General features: G+C 34.4%; 2 protein-coding genes across 5 annotated transcripts; one reads left to right on the forward strand and one right to left on the reverse strand.

Moving 5' to 3' along the window:
- Window positions 1-18,011: 18,011 nt before the first annotated feature.
- Window positions 18,012-19,436, forward strand: LOC107628883 (glycine-rich RNA-binding, abscisic acid-inducible protein-like). Its single transcript, XM_088508738.1, has 2 exons — window positions 18,012-18,467; window positions 18,779-19,436. Exons 1-2 carry the CDS (start codon window positions 18,354-18,356, stop codon window positions 19,187-19,189), a joined length of 525 nt encoding a protein of 174 aa, XP_088364864.1. The 5' UTR covers window positions 18,012-18,353; the 3' UTR covers window positions 19,190-19,436.
- Window positions 19,437-20,355: 919 nt separating this feature from the next.
- On the reverse strand, window positions 20,356-23,980 carry LOC107628880 (Per1-like family protein). Of its 4 annotated transcripts, none has more exons than XM_016331506.3 (7): window positions 23,630-23,980; window positions 23,446-23,492; window positions 23,048-23,142; window positions 22,455-22,716; window positions 22,157-22,353; window positions 21,237-21,424; window positions 20,356-20,840 (listed from the first exon to the last, which is right to left on the reverse strand). In XM_016331506.3, exons 3-7 carry the CDS (start codon window positions 23,140-23,142, stop codon window positions 20,554-20,556), a joined length of 1,029 nt encoding a protein of 342 aa, XP_016186992.1. In that variant the 5' UTR covers window positions 23,446-23,492; window positions 23,630-23,980; the 3' UTR covers window positions 20,356-20,553. The 4 variants fall into 4 exon arrangements, with proteins under 4 accessions (XP_016186992.1, XP_088364862.1, XP_016186991.1 ...); XM_088508736.1 differs by having other exon boundaries at window positions 22,455-22,606; window positions 23,630-23,880; XM_016331505.3 differs by lacking the exon at window positions 23,446-23,492.
- Window positions 23,981-25,788: the final 1,808 nt, after the last annotated feature.

Consider the following 25,788-nt stretch of genomic DNA (forward strand, 5'->3'; position numbering starts at 1 on the left):
CAAGAGCCATTCCAGCAGTTTTTCTTGGCTACCCACGAGGTTACAAAGGGTACAAACTCTATGATCTCAAGAATAGAAAGTTCTTTATTTCAAGGGATGTGATTTTTCATGAATTGAATTTTCCCTTCAAGCTTGGCAGCACTTATTCTTCCTTACCTGATCCTTTTGATGATCATGTCCTTCCTAAGCCAATTGAAGTTTCCCTTAATACACCTCAACTCGTTGCTCCGGCTACACCTGTCCCTATTGTGACACAGCCACGAGCTGAGAACCCACAGCCTTTGAGAAGAAGTCAGCGACTCCATAGGGTATCTACCTATCTTACAGACTACCATTGCAATAATGTGGTGAATCCTTTGGCGATGGTGCATTTTTGTTCTTACGAGAGATTGAGTCCAGCATATAAGGATTATTGTATGCAAGTTTCCGAATTTTATGAACCCCAATTTTATCACCAAGCTGCCAAGTATCCTCAATGGCAACAGGCTATGGCTGAGGAATTACAAGCTATGGAGAATAACCGTACATGGGAGGTAGTTCCGCTTCCGATCGGAAAACATTGTATTAGTTGTCGATGGGTATATAAGGTGAAGCGCAAGCAAGATGGGTCAGTTGATAGATGCAAGGCTCGTTTAGTTGCTAGAGGAAACACTCAACAATCTGGTGTAGACTATAAGGATACTTTTTCACCCGTTGCCAAACTCACCACTGTTCGTTTACTCCTTGCTGTTGTTGCTGTGAAGAATTGGAAATTGTTGCAGCTAGACATTAATAATGCCTTCTTGAATGAGGAGGTATATATGCAACTACCTCAGGGATATGCCAGCAAGGGGGAGAAGCTTGTATGCAAACTAAACAGGTCAATTTATGGCTTGAGACAGGCTTCGAGGCAATGGTTTACCAAGTCCTCCACTGCTTTACTTGGTGCTGGTTTCACTCAGTCCAAATCAGATTATTCTCTATTTCATAGAGGAACAGGTGATTCACTTGTTATGGTGCTTGTATATGTCGACGACATCATTGTTGCTAGTAAACTTGGTGACATGGTTGCCCAAACTCAGCAAACTTTGCAGGGTCTTTTCAAACTCAAGGTGCTTGGCCCCTTAAAGTACTTCCTTGGATTGGAGATAGCAAAATCTAAGGAAGGCATTTGTTTGTCTCAACGAAATTACACCCTTTCTTTGCTTGAAGACACTGGTTTTTCGGATTGTAAACCTGCCTCTGTACCCTTGGATCCAAACATAAAACTTACTGCCACTGATGAGGATTTGCTCGAGGATGCGGGACAATATAGGAGGTTGATTGGCAGGTTGCTTTACCTCACTATTTCAAGACCGGATATTTGCTTTGCTGTGAACAAGCTGAGCCAATACATGTCTTCTCCTCGCACTACCCATTTGGATGCTGTCTATCATGTTTTTAGGTATTTGAAGGCTGCACCTGGGCAGGGCTTGCTTTTTTTGGTTTCTTCCCCTTTATCGGTCAAGGCATATGGGGATGCTGATTGGGAAAGCTGTACCGAAACCAGACGATCCACTACCGGCTATTGCGTCTTCCTTGGCGATTCTCTAATCTCATGGAAGTCGAAGAAACAAGACACCGTTTCGAGGTCCATGGCTGAGGCAGAGTATCGAGCACTTGCCAATGTCACTGCTGAAGTTGTGTGGATTATGCGGATGCTTCAGGACTTTGAGATACAAGTTGATCCGCCTTTCATTTTCTGTGACAGCAAAGCTGCAATCCACATTGCAGAAAATCCCACCTTCCATGAGCATACCAAGCATATCGAAATGGATTGTCACTTTGCTCGAGAATGTGTACAGGACGGTACCGTGAAGCTGGTGCATGTGAAGTCAGGACATCAGCTTGCTGATGTTTTAACAAAAGCTGTACAGCCTACCTTGTTTAAGAACTTGATCAGCAAGTTGGGAATCATTAACATTTTTTCACCAACTTGAGGGGGAGTATTAGCAGATTGTTATTTATTTACTGCAGGCAATTAGTTAGCCTTATTTAGAGAATAATCTTTTCCATTAGATTAGGGGTTTGTTAGTTTGTTAGCCTAGTCTGTTAGTTTGTTAGACTGATGTGTGTATGTATATATATTTCACCCAAAGCTAATAGAGATACAGCAGAAAATCATTTTTCAGTATCAATTTTGGTTTCAACAATATATATATAATTTATTTTCTCACATATGTTTTTAGATTCTATTTAAAAGTTAAATAGACAATAAATTATTCTTACACCTTTTCTTTTAATATCAAGTTAAAAAGAGCAAATTCATTTCTGTAAAACCACAGATCAAATAAGATAACACTATATCATTGAATTGAGAAAGCTATTCATAAAGGTCTAGTGTATTAATCGGTTAATCCTATCAATTCAATTCATTTGTAAAATAATAATAATAATAATAATAATAATAATAATAATAATAATAATAATAATAATAATAATAATAATAATAATAATAATAACAACAAATTTAAGAGTAAATATATATATATGTATTAAAATAAAAGAATCATGAATTTAATTCTTGCTTAGAATTAACAACATGTTTTTTTTTTAATTATATAGATGAAAGGTATTCTTTTGGAAAAAAAAAATTTTAATTTTTTTCATATCTCTATGTTATAATAGATCTTATTATATTAATGTAAAATGTAAGATTTGGTAACTAATTTAAGTTGGTCTAGTAGTTAATTTACTGATATGCTTAACTCTTGAATAGAATTTTGATCGATAACAAATTAGTCTTTAGTTTTCAGGATAAAAGATAATGTGAAAAATAAAAAACATATATTTATTTATTGGTACCTCATGAAATTTCCATAATTAGTGCATGATGTAGGCTTAGTTATTATAAGTGGAAAATGAGACTACAAACACATATTCAGCGGCAAATCAGTTTATTGTAATAATAAATATTAAATAATATTACTGGGGCCATCAAACTAGTAGCAATAGTTTAATATTCCATTATTAGAGCCATCATGCATACATGTAAATTAAAATAATTAATTCCCTCATATGATCACAACTGTAGGTGTTTCATTTGTTTAATGATATAATTTGGACAACCCTTTTAGCCCGGTATGAACTTTGAAGATCTCATTTGTTTAATTCATAGTTAAGGATCAGGCCAATATCGTTGACTATATGTCACACATGCATGACACGTAATTATAGTTTGAATGATAGTAATATTACTTCTATTTTGATAATGTTACATTTTTTATTTTTATAAATTTATATAAATATTAACATAAAAAAATTATATGAAGAGTATTATTATAAAAAATAAAAATGATATTATTATTTTCCGTATATTATGTATTAATTAGTTTGTAAAATAAACTGAAATGATGAAGAGCAGTAATATTTATAGAACAACACATAATTAAAAGTAGTAAAGAAAAAAAAAATACCAAATTCATTCTTTAGCTCCTTCCTAATGGCTTGATGGCCGAGTTTGAAGAATTTTAAATTCTACAAAAAAAAAATTAAGTGAGACAATCTACAAAATAATAAAATAAAAAGATAATAATTATTAAATTTATAATATTTATCTTGTAAAATTTTCATAATTTTGATTTTTTTTGTGTGAACATAAATCTAAAAAATAGAAAAAATAAAAGGAAAAACTACCAAAAGTAACCATGAAGTTTATGAACACTGACAAAAGTACCCATAAATTAAGAAAATTAACGATGTACTCATGGAAGATGGTTTCTGTATGACAAAAGTATCCAAACCCTAATTTTTTGTTGATTTTTTAATAAAATTTCCAAACTACTCTCACCCTCAACTTCAACTCACTTTTTCAACATTCCATAACTCAACATGCACCTTTAAAACCCTTGTCATGGAGTCCAAACTACTCCAACAACAGACGAAATGAACCTTTATGGTGAGAGTTTTGGATAGTAACGCAACAGAGGATTGCAGCACCAAGATTAACAAAAGAATCAATCAATACCGATGAAGAATCAGAGAAAAAATCATAAAGGAGCAGTTTTTAATCGTTTTAGTTGTTTTCTCCTTTTTTTTTTCTTAATTTGGGGGCTTTCTTTGTGTGAAGGGATGTGGTAAAAAAAATGAAAAAGAGCTCACCATACTAAATTTATCTGCCAAGAACCGGTCGAAGTCCTCTACCACCACCACCATTGATTTCGGCCTGATCTATTATAGAAGTAATTTTGGACTCCATGACAAAGGTTTTAAAAGTGCAGGTTGGGTTATGGAAGGTTGGAAAAGTGAGTTGAGGTTGAGAGTGGGGGTAGTTTGAAAATTTTATTAAAAATTCAACAAAAAATTAGGGTTTGGATATTTTTGTCATACAAAACCCATCTTCCATAGGTACATCATTAATTTCCATAGTTTATGGGTACTTTTGTCAGCGTTCGTAAATTTCATGGGTACTCTTGGTAGTTTTTCCAAAATAAAATAAGAAAACATAACAAAGAAAACAAGAAACAATGATGAAACTCCTAAGTTATGTTATCTATGACCAGTTAAATCAGGATAGGTGATAGTTATAACCAATCTTTTATTTCGTAGTTACTATGAGCCTCAAATTTTGCCAACCAGTCATCTATGGTATTTAAATTTTGCTAGATCAGCACAAAACGAAACTCCCAACTTATGTTGTTTTTGAGCTCGAAAATCTTTTGAAGCAAAGTCTTCTCGTCATGTTCGACAGAAAAGTACCAATGACTAATAAGAAGAAATGCATTCATCGAGTCCAGTTCACATATAATATTTTTGGTAACAACTTCTGAAACCATCAACAAACCGTACCAAATCACCCAAATTTCTACATAAAGGACACTCACCCCAGACAGGTCCCTAACCTATGGTGAATCCAAATGTCATCTTCACCTCGGAGAAGGAGAACACATCCAAATTCCGTTAGTCCTTCTTCATTGAATACACTTTGTTGCAATTCAATTTCAGAAAACCATCCTCTAGACTAGACCAAGAGATGGGAGGCAATTTAACGAGTTTACATGTGTTAGAAATCTCCAAAATTCTAAAAGTTTCGGCATGGCTCGTACTTTGAAGCTCACCTAAATAGCAAAGGAGTCTTTGTTTGAAATGAATTCTTCATTTTGGTCCAAATCACTTTCTTAAAATGAAATTGACGAACAACTAATACCATTAATAGTGTTTATGAATGTCGAATAAAAAAAATGTCCAAATTCACCACAAACCCGCCACAAATATGTAAAAGTTGTTACTTCCGAACCTCGAAGGATCCAGTTCTTGAAAGTCTACTCATTGAAAAAAGTTAAATTGGCAAGTTCCAAGAGATTTCATATAGCTTTAGCCTTTGAACAGTCCCTTAAACAATAAATGGTAATTTCAGGGTGAGCTTGACATCTAAGATAAAGATCTGACAAAGCCAATCTCCTGTGAGGTCGAAAAGTAGCGGTAGGGAGCGCACTATGAAACCCCAACCAAAAAGTAAGCCTGAATTTTTTTGGAATCTGTAGCTTCCATAACCACCTCCAATATTCTCTAACATCCCAATCAACAAGCTTATTCAATAGCCAAATATCACTCTTTGCAGTATACGTCTCTTTGACCCATCTTCATCCATACTCAAATTCAGCATAAAAAAATGCCTGCTAATTCAAAATCTCATTTCTTAGCTTTTCTAACATATTGGGGAATATACGATTTAATTGTCAAAAGTTATCCATAATGACATCTTTTATCTTGAAACCAGTTTCAATTATCTCAATAACATCCATCTTCCTACCAACTATTCCAGATTTCATTCAATGATAAAACCAAAAAGAGTTATTCAAGGACTTAATTGACCAAGCAAGACCATCCTTTAGAGTAGCTGCTGCTTTAATAATAGCTTTTCAAATCTAGGATGATTGATTTCCTACTTCTATATCAAATATGTTTTTATTTGATAGATGCTCACTTCTCAAAATTTGAATCTAAAGTTTGTCTTGATTGTGAATAAGTTGTCAGATTAATTTTTCTAGCATTGTTAAATTAACAAGATGAGAATTTCAGAATGCAAGACCACCAAACGTCTTGGGAGTAATAAGAGTTTTTCATGAGCTTAGGTGTAGATCCCGGGTGTTGGCTACACCACTTCATACAAATTGTCGCACCAATTGATCAATCTCGTTACAAGTGGCGATGAGAAAATAACTCACTTGCATTCTATAATTAGGAATGGAGGCAATGATAGACTTTACAAGACAAGTTCAGCCAGCTATGTTGAGAAAACTGTCCTTCCATGAAGCTAGTCGCTTTCGTATTTTATCCAACACATCATTAAAATTAGCTTTAGATGGTCTAGAGTATCCGAGTACTATCCCAAGTATTTTCCAAAGGAGCTGAAAAATATTATAGAAGAAATGCTTGTGAAAATATCATTTCTCTGTCTAAAAATATTTTGTAAACAAATTGCTATAAATTTTTTAAAATTTATCTTCATTCCAGAAGTTTTACAAAAGGGGTTTAAGATCTGAAGTGCTTGTTGAACCTATATTCTGATTGCCTTACAAAAGAGAATCAAGTCATTAGAAAACATTAGGTGTGAGACAACTACTAGTTTTCACAGTCTTTGCTCTACCCATTGAGTAATATAACATCCTAGTCTTTCCATGTACATCCCAAAGAGATAAGTCTTTCCATGTACATCCCAAATAGATAAGGTAATAAGGGGTCTCTTTGGTGAAGTCCTTTTTTTGGCTGAAAGTTGTTCAACTTATTATTATTTCATATAATAGACAAAGAGGATGACTTGCCGCATGACATAATGAATCTAGTTATGACTCTGGAGAAACCAAACATAGCTAGAGTTAGCTCTAAAAAGTCTCAATTAACTCTATCATATGCTTTCTCCATGTCAACTTTGAAAGTTAGAGTTTTCTTTTTGGACTTAGTATTCTTTATAAAGTGTAGAGCTTCTTGTGTTAGGATGCTGTTATCTGGGGTACCCCTTCCCGAAATAAAGCTACCTTGTAGTGATGATAAAATGATCTCTATCAAATAAGGCTTCAACCTGTTCACAATCACTTTTATAACTACCTTGTATATAACATTGAAAAGATTGATTGGACGAAAATCTTTCATCCTGACAGGATTATTAGTCTTTAGAATCAGAATAATCAGAGTACCAAAAAGAGATACATCAATAAGGTCATTAGAAAAGGTTTGGCGCACAAAGCTGCTAGACTTTATTACCTACAATATCTCAATATTTCTTAAAGAAAAAATTCTGAAAGCCATCAGCTCCTGGAACCTTGAACGAGTTTATTCTTATTATTACATTATGGACTTCCTCTTTTGAAACTCTTTTCGTTAGCTCATAGCAAGCCTCTGGCGAAAGCTACGGAAAATGTTGAGTACCCATAACTTCAAAGTCCACATGAAGTTCATCGCAAAAAAGTTTATTGTAAAACCTTGGAGTCTCTGCTTCAAGTTTTTTTTTTTTTTGTCGGTGCACCAAGACTCATCTTCTAAAATTAGCCTGTTAACCTTGTTCCTCTTTTTAAATAACCGTCTGTATATGAAAGAATTTGGTGTTTTTATCGCCAAAATGAACTAATTTTTTTTTTATATTTTTTATACTAGAAAATCTCTTTTTGAAGAAGTATTTTTGAGTAATTCTCTTGCAGTTCTAGATTTTGTCGCTTTAAAAAATCTATAATTTTGATTTAAAAACAATTAAATTATTTTTTTATTTTATTAATTTTTTTTCACTTTAAAAGAATTTGATTCTTTCATTTTATTTCGAACCAAGCTTTTGGATAACTTTTTTGAAGGGGCTCATCTGAATTTTCTTAAAATAAAAATAAAAATAAATAAATAAATAAACAAATAATAGTTCAAATTTAGCTTTTAGAAGCAAGCAACCACATACAGCATACACAAATGAATGCAATGTGGATCTTCAACCGACCAAAAGTGCAGTCTTCAGGTGACCTCAACGGATTAAGGTTTGAATAAAAGATAATAATACTATTAATGGTTTTTTTGTGGTTTTGCTAAGGAATCAACTAGAAGAGTAGCCAATTAGAGTCAACTAATAGTTAAAAAATAAGAGGTCTGTTATTAAAAAAAATAACTGCTCGCTATCTTATTTTTTAAAATTTTAAAACTAAAAATACAAAAAATTAATTTAAGTTGACTTAGATTATAGTTAGTTCCTTAGATTTTTTTTTTTTTTTTTTAAGGACTATATATAATACTCGTGCACACATCAATTTAAGTTGTAAATGAGATATTAAATTTTCGGTTGGCAGTATATAGTTGAATCTTGAAAGCCAGCAAAGGGGAAGTTGCAAACTTGAAATGAGAAAAAGTAAAGTTTGAGGGCGACTCAAGTTAATAATTAATTAAATAATAATAGTATTAATAATAATAATAATATTCATTGAATGTTGAATCAAGATCGTTGGTAGTTTACCAAAATAATGCGGCTGTGGATGTGGTTGTCTAATCTAATCTAATCAAATCAATCATCTAAGTTGGAGTCAAATGCATTGCTTCGTTGACTTTTTACCTATTGAATAGGCCTACTTTTGACTTTCTATGTCAAATAATCCATAGATAGAAATTCATGCTTAACACGTAAAATATTAACTTGCGTACCTAAATACAAAAAATAATATAAGCAAATCTTGAAAAATTTTAAGATTATTGTATGAATCCTGAAAAAGTAAAATATAAAGTAAATCTTTGAGAAATATCTGTAATTAACTTATAAGCCCCTAAGAAAAAAGAGTATCTAATACATTCTTAAATGAATTGAAGTATTGATTTATAAGTCTCTCAAAAATTCAAACACAATTCATCTTTTCATTACATACTCATAATTTTACCGTTGAATTCTTTAAAAACGTAATTGGCGGAGTGCTTTTTTCTCTTAGAAATTTATCTTAAAAATTTAATTGATATGTTTTATTCAGTTATATCACAAACTTTAAGAATATATCTACTTATTACTCAAAAAATTAGTGATTACCTTATTCTACTAAAGGAAAAGGGAAATTACAATAATTTTTTCCTGACCTCCTATTTTTTATCAAGTTTTCTTCGTTAAAATTATATTTATCCATTTTTTTTGTCATGTCCACTCTGAATTTGATTTTACTTATTCTAATATTGTCTCTTAAAATATTGCATTTAAGATTGGAATTTGGTTGGGATGTATCAGTATATTTACGAACTAAATCTTAAAGTAGTTTCTGAAGTTACATTCGTACTTTATAATAGTCCATAAACTTAATAATTACCCATATTTATTCCTGAAATTGCACCCCAGGACTCAGACTCATCCTTCCGGCACATTCTGTCCATCTGGCGCCACCGGAAAGCTGATCTGGACTAGAGGCTGACATGCTGGTGAAGCTAAAACGACGTAGTATTAGTGGTGGCGCGTAAATGCCCTAAAACGACGTCGTTTCACTCTAAAATTGCTTTTTGAAGAATCCTCCCTCAAACGTTAATATAACATAGGGAAAGTATGAGGAGCCAATGGAATATTTATACAATGTGTACAATGGAGGTTTAGGGAGTATAAGAGATATAATCATTAGTGTTACCCTTTGTCATCAGTTGAAGCTTTTGGGATGAGTGGTATCATGCATGGTATTAGAACGCTAGATTCGAAAGGTCAAGAGTCCAATCCTTGATGAACCCAAAAATCAGTTTAAGTTTTTGAGAAGATGTTTATTATCGCTAGTATTCGGATGGTTATTCTAGATAGTATAGGGGATGTTCATTTTGTAACTCAATAACCCATTGTACACATTATACAAATAATTCATTGTCTCCCTAGCGGGATCCTATAACATATTGTCTCCCCTTCTCAAAACACAACACAAACAAAGTCTTTCATTCTCCCCTATACTCATCAATGGCGGTGGTGCTATTGTTGTAACTGCAGCGATTTCGTTGGAACACGACTGCTCTGGAGGATCGGTTTTGTCATCTGCATCAGACAAAGAGTGTACCGATGGCTGGTTTCTCTGAAAGAGGTAAGCAAGAAAAGAAAAAATTATGTGATAATAGGAGTGCTCTGTTTTTTGTTATTGTTGTTAGTTTGATATCTTCAGTAGTTAATTAGAAACAATTTGTTGGAGTGTTGTAATGTGTGGGTATGGATGTTTGTGTTTCGCAATATTTGTTAGGGTTTGATTGCAATTAGCTTTCTGAGTGGTTAGGCTAATGAAATTGTTGACTGGATAAAGGTTGTTTGTTATGGTGAAAACTTGTTTCTTATCTGTTAGGGTTTACTGCATTTACAGTTGAAAACATGATTTTATGTTTTAGTTTTGAAGTTGCCAATTTGTTAATGTGGTTGAAGATTATGAGTTTGATCATGAAATTTTATTTTTGAATTACAGATGGATGATCTTTTGATTACCATCATATTTCACCATGGAGGGTCATTTATCACAGAGCATGATGGAAGTGTGAAGTACAATGGTTGATAGATTTATGAGTTACCGGGAATTGACATCGACACACTGGATGTCTTTTTCGTCCAAGACTACCACAAAAACATTGGGTATGACAAGGTGACTCAATGTTGGTGGTTGGTGGCTGGTGCCTAATAAGCCTTTGCAAAATGGTCTTAGAGCTATGACACATGACAAGGAGCTCATGGAAATGTGTTACCTTGCTCAGAAGAACAAGGGAGTTATCCATGTATACTATGAATATGGAGTCTCTGAACTTGTGCTTAATGAGAAAGCAGAACCAGTATCATCCAAAGGCAAAGAGTTAATAATGTTATAAGACCTTATTCCCCACCCATACTCCACCATCAATGTCACAACTAAAACAATTTTTACCACATCACCATCAACTCCAATTTTAGAACCAACTCACACCACTAGCCCCAAAACAATTCCCATTCCCACCACATCACCACCAACTCCAATTTCAGAACTAATACACAACACCATCCCTACTCCAAAAACAATTTTCACAACTAAGCCTCCTAGTAAATTCATTTCAGGACCAAAATATAAGACTCAACCTACTGCAATTTCTATTAGTAATCCCAAATTACCACAAAAAAGAATCGCAGCACCCACTGCTGATCCTAGTACTAAGCCCAACCCACCACAAAAAACAATGGCCCAATCCACTGCTGCTCCTAGTACTAAGCCCAACCCACCACCAAAATTAATGGTCCAGCTCATTGCAAAATCTCTAACTAGGTTTAAATCTAAATTTAAAGAAATAAAAAAAAAACTCTTATCTACCAAAGAGAGGCTATCAAAAAGTCAAAAATGCAGCATCACATGCAAGGAGACCTTTAACAAGAGCAGCTGCAACTAGAACTTTTGGAAGAGCATCTGTTAAGGGAAAGGAGCTCCAAACTGTATTTTTGACATTGTCTAGTAAGAAAGAATCCTCAGATAGCCATGAAAGTTATGATAGTATAGAGGACGAACCATATAGGCCTGGTGGTGATGAGGTCTTTAGTGAGGAAGAAGAAGTGATTGTGAAGAGATCAGTTGGGAAGAAGAATGATGTTAAACTGAGGACTACAACAGATGAAAAACAAGTTTAAAAAAAGAGAGTTGTTATGGTTGAGGATGATGATGGGCTTGTATGTGCAGACTCAGGGTCTGAAGATGATGAATTATTTTTTGGACCGATTCCTAACATTGGTGAAATGGCACCATATTATGATGCTCAAGATGGAGCTTATGATGAATCTGATGGTGGAGAGAGTCTTGGCATTTCGAAGAAATGAAGACTCCTCCGAACTCTGAGGATAGGTTAGAGGAGGTTGATTCAAATGAGGTGTTTTCTGTGATCAAGGAGGCTATTCATGAGTACTGTATCCAAGAGGGAAGGCAGATCTGGTTTAAGAAGAATGACAGTGTAAGGATGAGGGCTGTGTGTAAAGGTGAGGGCTGGCTTGTATATGCTTTCCGGGACAGTGAGGATAATTGTTGGCAGATCAAGATTTTTATGAACGATCACACTTGTCCTAGAGAGACTAAGAACAGGCTAGTTAACAGGAAATGGCTAGGTTGCAAACTGGTTAAGAAATTAAGAAAATACACTAATCTTAAACATTTTGAGGCTGCACAGTACTTTAAGAGTAAGTGTGACTTGGACCTGAACAAGTCCTCATTAACAAAGGCTCTAGGAGATGCAAGGGCGTAGTGTACGGAGATGCTGCTACCCAATATGGTATGGTTAGGGATTATGGGTTGATATTGCTGAAAAGTAATCCTGGCTCTACTGTTAGTATTGGTGTTAGACCTCATCCCAATCCTAATGAAGATCCAAATTTTGAAAAGATGTACATTTGTCTTTATGGGTGTAAAAGAGGGTTCAAGGTTGGCTGCAGATTACTTATAGGCTTGGATGGAGCATTTCTGAAAATACAATATGGTGGTCAAATTCTCTCTGCTATTGATCAAGATGCAAACAATCACATTTATGTGATTGCTTATGCAATTGTGTCCATTGAAAATACGGAGAATTGGCGATGGTTTTTGGAATTACTGCATCAAGACTTGGGTGATTATAAACAACATGGTTGGTGTTTTATTTCAGACATGTAAAAGGTATTGTTGTTGTTTATTGCTAGATATCTTAATTAATGGTAGTAATTGAAGATTGCTATATATAACTGTTGAGTAGTAAATCCCTTTATTGTTGTTTATTGTTAGATATATTAATTATTGTTATTTATTGCTATATATGTGTGCTGAGTAGTAAATCTGTTTATTGCTATTTAGAACAATTGAGTGATTGATGTATAAAATTGGAGGTTGCATAGTTGATGGTTGCTATATACTCGTAGTATATGTTTATTCTATTGAGGAGCCAATGTGATGTCACTTACACAATTTTAGGGACCATTCTGAGTTCATTAATATAACATGAGGGACCTTTTTGAGGTTCGATTAGAAACTTTAGTACTGACTTTTTGGTTATGCAGGGACTTGTCCATGCAGTTCAGGATATTTTTCCAAACGTCCATCACAGATTCTGTATTTGGCATTTATAGAAGAACTTCAACAAACAGTGAAAGGATAATTAGCTTAGAGGTTTGCTTTGGGAGTGTGCAAGGTGTACTACTCAAGAAGAGTTCATTGAAGGGATGAAAAAATTGGAGAGGCTAAATAAGGATGCATAGACTTATCTCTGCAAATGACCAAAGGACTCATGGAGCAGGACATTCTTTAGTAATGCACCTAAAATGGATAACATCTGCAATAATGTGTGTGAGGTTTTTAACTCACGGATCAAAGAACCTAGAGGCAAGCCTATTATCACACTGTTGGAGGAGGTCAGGATGTATGCCATGAGATCTATAGCTAGAAACAAGGTGAATTTGAGGAATAACATTGGGATCCTACCTCCAATACAGCAAAGCAGGTTGGAAAAGATAAGAAAAGAATAAAAAAATTGGGTTTCCATGTAGTCTGGTGATGCAGATTATGAGGAATTTGAAGTTCATGACTGGCTGACCAATATGGTTGTGGACTTAGGCAAGAGATTATGCACATGTGATTTTTGGCAACTAAGTGGTATGGTCTTTTATACATATTTTTTGGTTGTTTTATTCATGATTTGTAGTTGGAATTTTGTTTATTTATGGTTGTAAATTTTTGTGTAGGGATACCATGTGTGCATGCATGTGCCACATTGGTAAAGGCTGGTAAAAAGCCAGATGAATTTTGTCATCACTGGTTGACCATGGAAGCATACAACAACACTTATGCCTTCCATATAAATCCACTTCCTGGTTAGGCACTATGAAAAAATCACCACATAACAGACCTCAAGCACCAAAGTTCAAGAAGAAGCCAGGATCAATTAAGAAAAAAAGAAGAAAGGATGTTAATAAGAAGCCAAGTATAGGCAAGAAGCAGAAGACCTTCCTAAAAAGAAATTATAAAAAAGGACATTATTGCTATTGTGGTGAAACATGTCACACCAAAAAGAATTGTAGTAAGAGGGTTGTTGACGAAGAATCAGCTGCTGTAGCTACTGCTGATACTGATGCTAATGGAGGTGAGGTCAACAATTCTGCTCCAACTACTGTCGTAAATGGTGGTGATGGCACACTTGTGCCACATGCTCAGGTCGAAATTCAGCTTGATCTTAGTCAACCCTGTTTTATCAGAAACTGATGACTCTCAACAGGTTTATATTATTAGTTTCTCATATATACGTATATATAAGAAAAAAAACCCTAAACGACCCCTGACAATTACCTCGAAAGACAATGAGACCCTTAACAAAAAAAAAATCCAATCCGACCCTTGAGCTTTACTTTTATGGGATTAATTAGCCCATGTGCCAAAAAAAGTCAATGTTATTTTTTGGCACAGGGGCTAATCAGTCCCTAAAAAAAAAGATCAGGGACCGGGTTGGATGTTATTTTTTTGGGAGGGTCTCGTAGTCCTTTCGAGATAATTGTCAGAGATTGGGTGGGGTATTCACTCTATATATAATTATGTAAATACTTTTTTAGCTTTTCTTAGTCAATGCAAATGTTTCATACATAGGTGCAACCCACTTCTATTCGGCCAACCAAACTGCCTCCTAAAAAAAAGTTGTCCACACCCAAAAACAGCACTCTATCAACAAGCATATCAGCTGCCACCACCCAATTAGCTAGCACCCCACCTTCAAGCACTCCATTTGCAAGCATTCTACTAGCAAGCATTAATCCACCTAATCCAATACAAGGTGCAACATAGAAAACTGTATCAAGGCTTGCAAGCATAATGAGATTTGTGCCTAATCCTGAATTCAAGCCACCCAGAACTAAGAATTAATTACTTAGATTATTATGTTTAGAGACAGATGGTGTCTTTATTTATTTGTTTTGGTAAAGTAATTTACTTTGTATGCTTTCTTAATTAGGATCCAAGTGTTAGAAATTTTAGTGTTGGAAACTTATGAGACCTATATTTTGACAATTTTGATATACTTCGTGATTATTGTTCTGACTTTATAATGCCTTCTTTGGATGTATTTTCTACATTATAAATATGAATTATGACTTTCTTGAATTGATATGTGTCAAATTTTTACTTTTATTTTGTCCTCTTATATATACTTAAGATGCATTCTAAACACTATTCATTTCCATTTTATTGCAAAACAGAAATTAGGATCCTATGATTATGTAAGGCCTTAATCATGAAAACTTTGACAAGAATTATATTATGGATGGAAATATTAGTAGTTCATATTGTTTTTCTAATTTCCAAAATATGCAAGCACATTAGTGTCAAACACTTTAATTTGCATTTCTTTTAAATAAACAGACAGGTACAAGTACAGGAATAACATATGCATGTCATTTGTTTTTTGCCAGATATAATTGGCCAAATTGCCTATCCAACTTTAAGAGAAGAACAACTACTGTAATCAGCAGCATAGATACAAACACCAAAATTCTACCTATTTTTAGAACCCTAACTTCAGACTCTAATCTTCCAAGTTTCTAAGCAATCTTCATCTTCCATTCTTCATTGTCAATTAAAGGGCTTGTTTTACCATCACATGTTATCACATCTTCTTCCAGAATTTTATCTACCCACAAAAACAACCCACACCACCTCTTACCTACAATCTGCACCCAAGAAAGTGAATCAACCAAGTTTATATTCAGAATTACAGCAAACAACAAGTCACTACTTTAGGGACCACTTTAAAGTTTAGCTCGTATATTCACTTTTTTTTTTGTTTTGGGTCTGATCAATCTATTCATCTTAATTTCAACCACAAGTCATTACTTTTTTTTTTTACGGTATCCTTCAACCCGACAGGTCAAGGATTAATCCACTGCAGTACTGAGCTCTATTTAAGGGTTTGTCACTGGCTAATAAGTTGCTGCATGCACAAAGCGAGATTTAAATTTCCGACACTTACTTAAGCAAACTAATGAGATAACCACTAGACCAACCCAACTTGGTTCATTATATTTTTTTTGGACATGAACCACAAGTCATTATGAAGCAACCACTTGAACAATAGCAACTCAAATGGCCAAATATTGGATGGAATTTTTTAACAAAAAAGAGATCAATTTTTCTTTACCAGTGATTTTGGTTTTAAATTTTTGGTTTGGGTCAAAGGATATCTTTCTTTTTGGTCGGAGGTCAAAGGATATCTATCTTGTTTTTGGTCATGAAAGGATATCTATCTTTACATTGCATGTTTGCTATTACATAAGATGGTCTAAGCTGGGCTCAGTGAACACTCTGCCCATATTTCCAAGTTGGAAGAACAAGGGAGATCAACCGAAAACATTAACTTGACCTAAATGGTTTTTGAAAAATATTAATATATCATGTATTGGCTATGGCCCATGGGTTTCCGTTCCACAAAGATAGGCCCAACGTCTAATATGAATAAAAATCTTAAACCATGAGGTCCAACTCTAACACAACCGAAGTAATAATGATCAGGGCAGCAACCGGCAAAGCAACTTGGATTGGTCGAGTATTTAACTCACTGATTTACTTAAATAAATGTTAGAGTTCGAATCCCGTCTTATGCATGTCTGTCGGACTAGAAGATACTGTAAACAAAAAAAAAATAATTATTAGGATAGCATGTATCTAATAATATTTCATAACTAATTTTCTATCTACTAAGGCAATGTTTGTTTAAAGAAAAAATGAAAAGAAAGAAAAGAGAAAAAAAATTAAAAAAATAATTATTTTTTATTATTTAGTTAAGAAAAAAAATTAAAAAAAATAAAAAAATTAGTGGAACCCAATAATTTTTTCTCTCTCCAATATTAGAAAAAAAAATTTATTTTCTCTCTTTACTTCTAATATTATTCATTTACTTTTTAAATATATTTTATAATATAAAAATAAAATTATTTTTTTTATAATATTTTTTTTTATTTTCTTTTTATTCAAATACATCTAAAAAAAATAAAAATCCATTTATTTTTTTTCTTTCTTTCCTTTCTCTTTATTTCTTTCTTTCCAAATCACACTAGCCTAAAAGTTTAACTTCAACGGGACTAGAAATTAGTCATTGTTTACAGGCTAATGATATACCAGAGTTTAAGACTTGGTGAATGAATAGTGACACAAAAAATCAATGCTTTCACAAGGAGAAATTATCTCACAGTAGCCTCTAACTCGAACCTTGATAATTGTTGTCATTAAATTTTAAGCTAGGTATATCATATAGGCTAAAATACGAAATATAAAAGAAAAATATGTAAAACACATATATGGTAGGTAATTTACATAGCATTTTTCTAAATTATTTTATACTTCTAAAAAATGCTTATCTTTTTTCTATGCATGTTCGTGTATTACAAAAGGATGAGACAAGATATAATTTTCAAAGTTATAAAATTTAAGAAATCGAAGGCATCGATATTTTTTTGCTGTTCAATAATATCTAAAAATTATATCTATCTATTTATATTGTTTAATTTTTTTTAAAAGAAATTACAAATCAGACTGTTTAATTTTTATTTTTAAAAATCAAAATCGAACTTTTACATTTATTCCCTCTTCAAACAAATTGAACAATCTGATTTAATTAATATCATTTAAAAAAATAACTTCATATCAAACAAATATACCTAAGCTTTCAATTAATATAATCCATAAGAAAAAAATTAGCACTAACCCTAAGAAAAGGAGGGAGTTTTTTTGTTAGGTAGATAGTGTTAAAACTTGAAAGATTGCAGTCCGTAATATTGTGGAGGACAAATCCGTCACTGCACATATGAGATATTTTCAAGGTTGCAACTGACACCCGAGATATTTTGGATGCATTATTCTTCGTTCCGTGAATCCAGCCGCTGCAGCTTTATCACGTGATATCGGGTCCCACCTCTTTAACCGTATTACCCTTTTAAAACACCACACGTGCACTTCCTTCACTCTCTTATCCTTACACCTGTTTGGTTACTATCCCATCCCTATTCCGATCCAATCAATCATCACTCCTAATCCCAATTCCCCTTATAAAAATCTTATTAACGACTATTTTCTTTGTATGGAGTAGGACTAAAATATCTATAGTACCCAGTCAAAACTACGAAACAGGCATAGATATTTTCTAAAATTATGGAAAAGATTAGCCATACACAATAATTAAAGAGCAGGGGTAAAATGGAAACTACGCACTATTGTTAGCTACAAGCTGTAACCAATCAATCCATACCCGTCCGTCCACATAACCCTAATTTTAACCCAGATTCAACCCACAAACCCTAACCCTAGTTAACCTCACCACCTATAAAATAACCCCTTGGGTACGCTGATATTCCTCGTGCTCACTTTTCTCCTTATTCTATCTAATATCCCATATTTTTAGGGTTTCTTTATCTAGATATTTCAATGGCTGCCGCAGATGTTGAGTTCCGGTGCTTCGTTGGTGGGCTTGCATGGGCCACCGATAACGACGCTCTAGAGAAGGCCTTCTCTGCCTACGGAGAAATCGTTGAATCGAAGGTCCGTTTATTGCAGGCATCATCGATCGGGATCTGAACACCGATTCGGATATGGATTTGTTACCGCTATCCATCTGATCTGTGATCTGTGATCTCTCTGATCTCTGATCTGTTCTGTGATCTGTTTTCCCGTTACTTGATCTCTGTGTTACTCTTGTTACTATTATGATTCTTATTATCCGCCAATAGGTACGTTCCTTCTTCATCTTTGATTCAAAGGCGAAGATCGATCGGTTTCTATTCGGTTCTCAAATATGTTAATTATCTTTGTTCTTACTCAGATCTGATGTGAATTCTCGTGGTTTTGTTCAGGTTATCAACGATCGCGAAACTGGAAGATCCAGAGGTTTCGGATTTGTGACCTTTGCTTCTGAGCAAGCCATGAGGGATGCGATTGATGGCATGAACGGATCCAACCTTGACGGCCGTAACATCACTGTCAACGAGGCTCAGTCCCGTGGAGGTGGAGGAGGTGGTGGAGGTGGCTTCAGAAGCGGAGGCGGCGGTGGATATGGTGGTGGCGGATTTAGCCGTGGCGGCGGTGGTGGTGGATACGGAGGCGGCGGGGGTCGTCGTGAAGGTGGATACAACAGAAACGGTGGTGGCGGCGGTGGCTACGGAGGTGGCGGTTATGGCGGTGGTAGGGACCGTGGCTATGGTGATGGTGGCTCCCGTTACTCCAGAGGCGGTGGTGACTCCGATGGCAGCAGCTGGAGGAACTGATTTGTGATCTGCATGGGTTTGGGGGTTGTGTGGGGTTTATGATTGTAATCGTGTTGAGAGAAGTTTACTTTTTAGGTGCCTGAAATGTAGGTGGTTCTCTTTAGTTTTAGAGTGGTACTGGTATCTGGTTATGATTTCGTGGTGTTGCTATGGTTCTATCTAGTTTTTGACCTCTGAATCTGGTTGTTTGTTCATAGAACGATCGATTGTATGATAGTCAGAAATCAAGAGATTTAAAGTTTCTACATATCTTCCCGTTTCTTCTGTTTTGCTGATTTCTCGAATTAAATTTTGCTTAAAGAACCAAATCCAAAAACTATGGTAATGTCGACCGAACAATATATTATTTGTTTTGCGAATTAGTATTTTTTATTCTGGTGGTGCTACTAAAATAATTACTTGATTAAATTTATAATACACGAACGATTGAATATGTGTATGAAAATTGTTGTATCATTTGAAAGTGGAAGCGGAGTTCCTCTCGCTCTTGTATTTTCACTTTTTGAGACCTTTGTTTTTGTTCCATAGTCACCATTTTTGTAACTTTGGTAGATACGCTGAATACTTGAGAACCATTTAGAATAATTTAGTTATACAAAAATAACGAAGCATTTTCAATTGGCCCTAAGCTGGATCTAATTGTCGAGAATTTTTATACAAATCGTGTGGCAGGTCTGGTTGTTTACTTGTACATGGATTACTACTAATAGCAGCATTGCGAATAGAACAAGAGTGACCAAAAATCAAATTCTTTTAAATACGTGTAACATTTCAAATAACAATACAATACTGCATTCACGTGTATTTGAAAAATACTTTTGTATTCGAAGGTTATACCACTTCACCAATAGACCGCTACAACTAGAAGGGCTAACGTCAATAGCGATGTGATAAGCAAATTGGACTTGATCTAAGTAAAAGCCCACCATGCTGCATGCAAGCACGGACAAACATAGTATAAAATAGGGACAAGGAGGGCTAAGTTCAGCATAAGAGAGAAAGCAAAATGGGCCGTGCCGAAATTAAAAGGCCAGTATGCTAGATCCTGCATGCATTCTAGCCATATTTTTGGATATCGATTTTCTGCTGTTGTCTCCTTGGGTAGCCTCATTCTTAAGGAGAAATTAGGAATAGGTTTTGTGTGTGAGATTGGAATGGGCTTCTAGTGTCTCGAAATCGATGGAGATCAATGGTAAATTAATTTTCATAATTCTGTCCAAAAAAAAAATTCATAATAAAACATGTATGCGCTTCAGTCAAATCATGAACCTTTCAAAACTGAGTACAAAGCTCAGCATACAAAATCTTCAATGACAATAGAGATGTGCAAATTCAAGTACTTGACGTGGCATGTCACATAGAATCTACTTGGCCTTCTTAACAAGGTTAGAGGTTCGAAATTCAGCATCGTCCCTTACGAAGCTCCACCAAATGTAGGTCAGAGGAATTGTTGTTGCATGCCAAAGAGCATGAGCATCCAGAAGTCCTTGATACGGAGGGAAATCGTATATTTCTAGGAGCATCGCAAGACCACCCGAGAAAACAACCAGCCAGACCTTCCACCGTGAAGGATGGCAACTAACACCTGCCCAAACTGCCCAAATGACAAGCTGTGTTACACCCATCATTACGCAAACCATCATATTCCAGCCTGTGCAATAAGAATGAAAATGCTGTCAAAATTACCAGACAAAGGGAGGGTATATATGAAATGATAGAAAACATTACAAACATAACAGAGAAATATACATAACAAGCCAAGTTCTCAAGTGCACAAGGTGGATCCAATCTATCCACTTCCGAAAACTAAGCGTCACTTCCACCACAATAAATTGACAAATACAAATTTAAGCCTAAAGAACAAGTCGGAAGAAAACTCAGAATATAAGATCACTGTCAATAATTTTGTAACAATAGCAGAAGCCACAAGAAGAAAATAGAAACAAATAATTATCAGTCTGTTCAAGCAACGATTTTATCAAAGAACGCATGAGTCCCACATTTGACCTGAGTTAACAATATAAAGATTACATGATATAGGACATACCATAATCTAATGTATAGAAGTTGATGTACATTACATGAGTGACTACAAAGGCTATCAATGGAGCAGAAACCATAACTCTGGTAGCTTCATCCTTAACATTGAAGCCACGTAATATGGCTAAAATGAGAGAATATCCAAGGAGAACCACTGCAGATGAGTAGTCCAGTTTCTCTGTCAGATCAACATCTCTGCAGTTCATTGACGCCAGAAACAATGAAATATAGGCAAAAGAGAGAAAGGAAAAGAGTTGTGGAATACTTAAAGAGACCTATTTTCCTATACTCAACCGTAAGCAAGACTTTTTAAGATTGTAAGTCCAACCCTACCATATGCAAGCTTGGGGGGATGGGCTGGCTGACCAAGTGATTCCAAAGAAAATAATGAGCATATTCTAAAGCAACATGGAATATAACATATTACCACATGCAAAACTAAACAATGTAGGGTGGCATTTACAGGAATCAGTATATGTAAATCATTATGAATCACGACAAGCTATTATGCCATCTCGGTGTTGTGGATCTATTTTCATCCTAAAATACTACACATGGAGAGTGGACAGTCAAATGACAATAGAAGCAATATTAGCATGTATTATGTGGGATTTAGAAATAAGCGACATATTTTCTTGAAAGACAATGGGATCATCAACAAATTCAGAATGCTACTGTCAATAGCATTAATTCAACTTCATTACATATCTTATGGTATGCTCCAAATAATTTTAAGTCAGGCTTGCAATTTCACAGTTAAAACAGCCATTCATAAAATTTATGTGTCTTAATGATAGAATTTTCATATACTATACAGAAAAAATAATATTAATATTCATATCTTGTGATTGAATTTGACCTGCATCATTGACTAAGTGTCCAGGTGATTAAAAATAAGTACTGAAAGTATCTGAATAAGCAACTTACCGACTGTGGAAAACAGCACTCCAGAACCAAGAGTTTAGTGATAAGAGTGCATAGATATGCCACAAACCAGAATATTCATAATATGGCTTTTTTCCATATTTTAGAGGCAATTTATAGTAAAGAAGAATGAAGAAGGAGATCCAACCATGAAAATGCATTGCAAGATTGAGAGCAGAGAAAGCCACAGATGCAGGCTCCTAAAACAAAAAGTGACATATCAGAGATATAAACGAGTTTTGGGGTAATCAGACACCAACTCCAATTGAAATGAAAGACACATGGCTTTTGCGAGAGAAACCTGCATCCCATAAATACGCTTGAAAGGCCATTTGCCATGATATTTGACGGGGCCGAGGCTATGTAATTCTTTTTCTTTCTCTCTCTCAAGCATGCAGTAGTACCGACAGTCACTTTGACAGTCCCATTTTTTCCATTGTATGTAAAGTGAATCTTGCATGTACCAAGGACGATCAATAAGAACTCCATCCGAAGAAAATTTACAATTTGGAAAGCATTTTTTACCAACACATCCATTTTCTTGACATTGGGTTACACAACTCCTAATATTCAAACAAAACATGGATGAAATGGTCAGGTATAATCCAATAAAATATTTAACTTAAATCATAAGCACTTAGTAACATAGAACACCTGGAAGTATGGAAAATGGTCAGGTATAATCCAATAAAATATTTAACTTAAATCATAAGCACTTAGTAACATAGAACACCTGTAAGTATGGAAGATTTTCCTATGTACTACCGATAAGAAAAATAAAAGTAGAAACAAAGTACCATTTCTTACAGTTATACTCAATGAATACAAAAATGCTGAACTTATTTCCATATGGAGAAGAAAAATAGAGAAGTTATGTAAGGATAGATTATGCACCTATAATGTGGATCAGCATCACCAAGACTTGCATCTACTACCAAGACAGACCACAGAAGCCCCAGAAGGAAAGCAACCACATAACGAACTAACATCTGGTTACAGCAATAACTGATGGTTAAACAAAATAACACAAGGTTCTGAACAAACGGACCAGCCATTGAACCATTCAAACTACCAGGTCAAAGATTCAGACGACTAACAGATTCAACCAAAGTTCCACCTAAATAACCGAATTGTACTAAAATAAGAAAAATACAAAATCATCTAACTAAACCAAAATTTCAAGTAACTAATCTCAAGCAACAGATCCAAAACCAAATAACAAAGCTATGACTAAGTTTATTATCAATAACATATAACATAAGCATAGATTAAGTAAAAATAAAAAAACTAACCTAATTTGATCAAGAATTTAATCAGCAATTTCATCAACAATGAGCAACTGCAATACATTGATAGCAAAATTCACTTATAGCAGCAGCAACATTAGCACTAAATCAACAATAACACATTGATCAACGATAAAAATCAAAACATAAATAGCGAAAAAAACATAGCACTGGCAGATGCGGAGCAGACCGGAGGAGAAGAGAGGCGCAGTAGAGGAGGCAGCGGAGCAGAAAAAAGAGGAAACCGCCGCGGAGAAGAAGCAAAAGCAGAGAGAGCGCCGCGGCGGAGCAGAGTCACCGCAGGTCAAACTCAACCGACGGAGCAGAGCACGCAGAAGTCAGAGAGGAGATGCAACGTGCGACAGCGGTGATCTTTGATTGAGTCCAGTGAAGAAGAAGAAGAAGAAAAAGAAGAAAAGCAGAAGAGAAATAAGGGAGCCTAGGGTTCTGTTTTTGCCATTTGGGTGTTTTCTACTTTTCCAGTTTCTGATAAAAAAGCGAAAGGATTAAGTTTGATTCTATGCAAAAACTTCAATTTTTAGGTGAATTATACGGTAAAAATGTAAGTTTAAAGATCTTTTTTTGTATGAGATGAAAGAGAAATTAAAAAAGATAAATTCTACACTTTAAATAACAATAAAATAATAAAAAATAACTATAAAAAAAATTTATTATACATAAACTCTCAGATTTAGCTAACACATATTCTTTAAAATTTGGTAAAAAGAGTGAATTTTTTAATATGTTAATGTATAAAAATTTACAATTCTAACATTTAATTATCTATCCGAATTCAACTAAATTAAACAATAAGACTTGAAATAATATTAGTTATAACTAATTTTTGTTATATTAAATTAATTTTTTTTATGATTTAAAAGAAAATACACAAAAAAAATAAATAAGAAACTGCTTAAAAAAGATAGTACCATTGAATACTACTCTCAAACTCCTTCCAAGGCAACGGAAGCTCCATTTGGGGAGAAAGGGTCCTCATTGCAGTCTTTGCCATGATGTCTGCTACTATATTTGCATCTCTCAAGATGAACCGAAAGATCAGCACGCTATTTCTAAGACATGATATTTCGGATTTTTAACATCAAAGGATCGATAAACCCAGAGCAATCCTGTAAATTATTGACAATAGTAAAAGCCTCCACACAATTTGTCTCACATATAACGTCTCTTTGTCCCGAGTCTCATACTAAAAGAAAGCATCTCCAAATAGCAAACAACTCTCCTTGTAAAATACTACGACTCTCAATTGTTCCAGTCAGTGTCGTTGCTACCTTCTCTTCCAATCTCTGCTAATACAAGCAAAACCAACTCGAGCACCGTTACTAGGATAGCTAGCATCACAATTAATTTTAAAGGTACCCACTGAGAGGGGAATCCAAGAGCCACTAATCGTGGACAGATGGAGGGGATAGACAGTCGTTGCAACTCAAAAATATTTCGGAGCTCCTTTTCCAAGGACAAAGCCATACCAATTACCTTGTCTATGGTCCAATGCTCGCGAGGATAAAAGATCTCGTTATTCCTCGAACGCCAAATCCACCAGAGACCAGAAAAGAATCTAAAGGGGCGTTGTTTGCTGTTATGTAAGAACCAACTCATCAAATCCACTGGTTGATCGGAGATCCCTAAAACTTGCCAAACTAGTTGGGCTTTTGGATAATCCCGAATACAATATAAAACCGATTTCTAATCTGAGAAACATCGTGGACACAGCTATCCGTGTGCAAAATGTCCCTCATAAAACGAAATGCAGCAATAGGAAGAACTTCCAGAAGACATAGTCAGGCCAAAAATTTATATTTTTCTGAAACATGTTGACGCCAAAGCCAAAGCCAATTATCTATATCCTTCCAACTAAACATCTTTTTACTGAACCACAAATAATTCTACAAAAAAAAGCTAATTTAATAACCTAGCTCTCATACCATAACAAAAAAACTTAAATATATAATATTATATTAATTTTTATGATAAATACTTAAATATAATTGTTACATATATTATTTTATTATTTTTTATATAAAATTAATAATTAAAAAATATTAAATTATTTAACCGTCTTTGCATAAAGATATTTGCATATAAATTTTTATTATTTTTATATATAATATTATTATAAATTAACTTTTACAAATAAAAAAAAACACGAATAAAGATACTTATATATTTTAATACAAGCAATATTTTACTTATTAAGGCAAATTTAGTCAAATTCAAACTTGACTCTAAACAAACTCGGCTCGATATATAATAAACATGTGTAATTCTAGAACTAAATTATTCATAATAAATTAACAAAATCTTGCTCTTAAAAATTAACTTTAATAAATA

This window comes from Arachis ipaensis, chromosome B3, assembly GCF_059453495.1.
Source record: "Arachis ipaensis isolate K30076 ecotype BB chromosome B3, ASM5945349v1, whole genome shotgun sequence".
Lineage (NCBI taxonomy): Eukaryota > Viridiplantae > Streptophyta > Magnoliopsida > Fabales > Fabaceae > Arachis > Arachis ipaensis.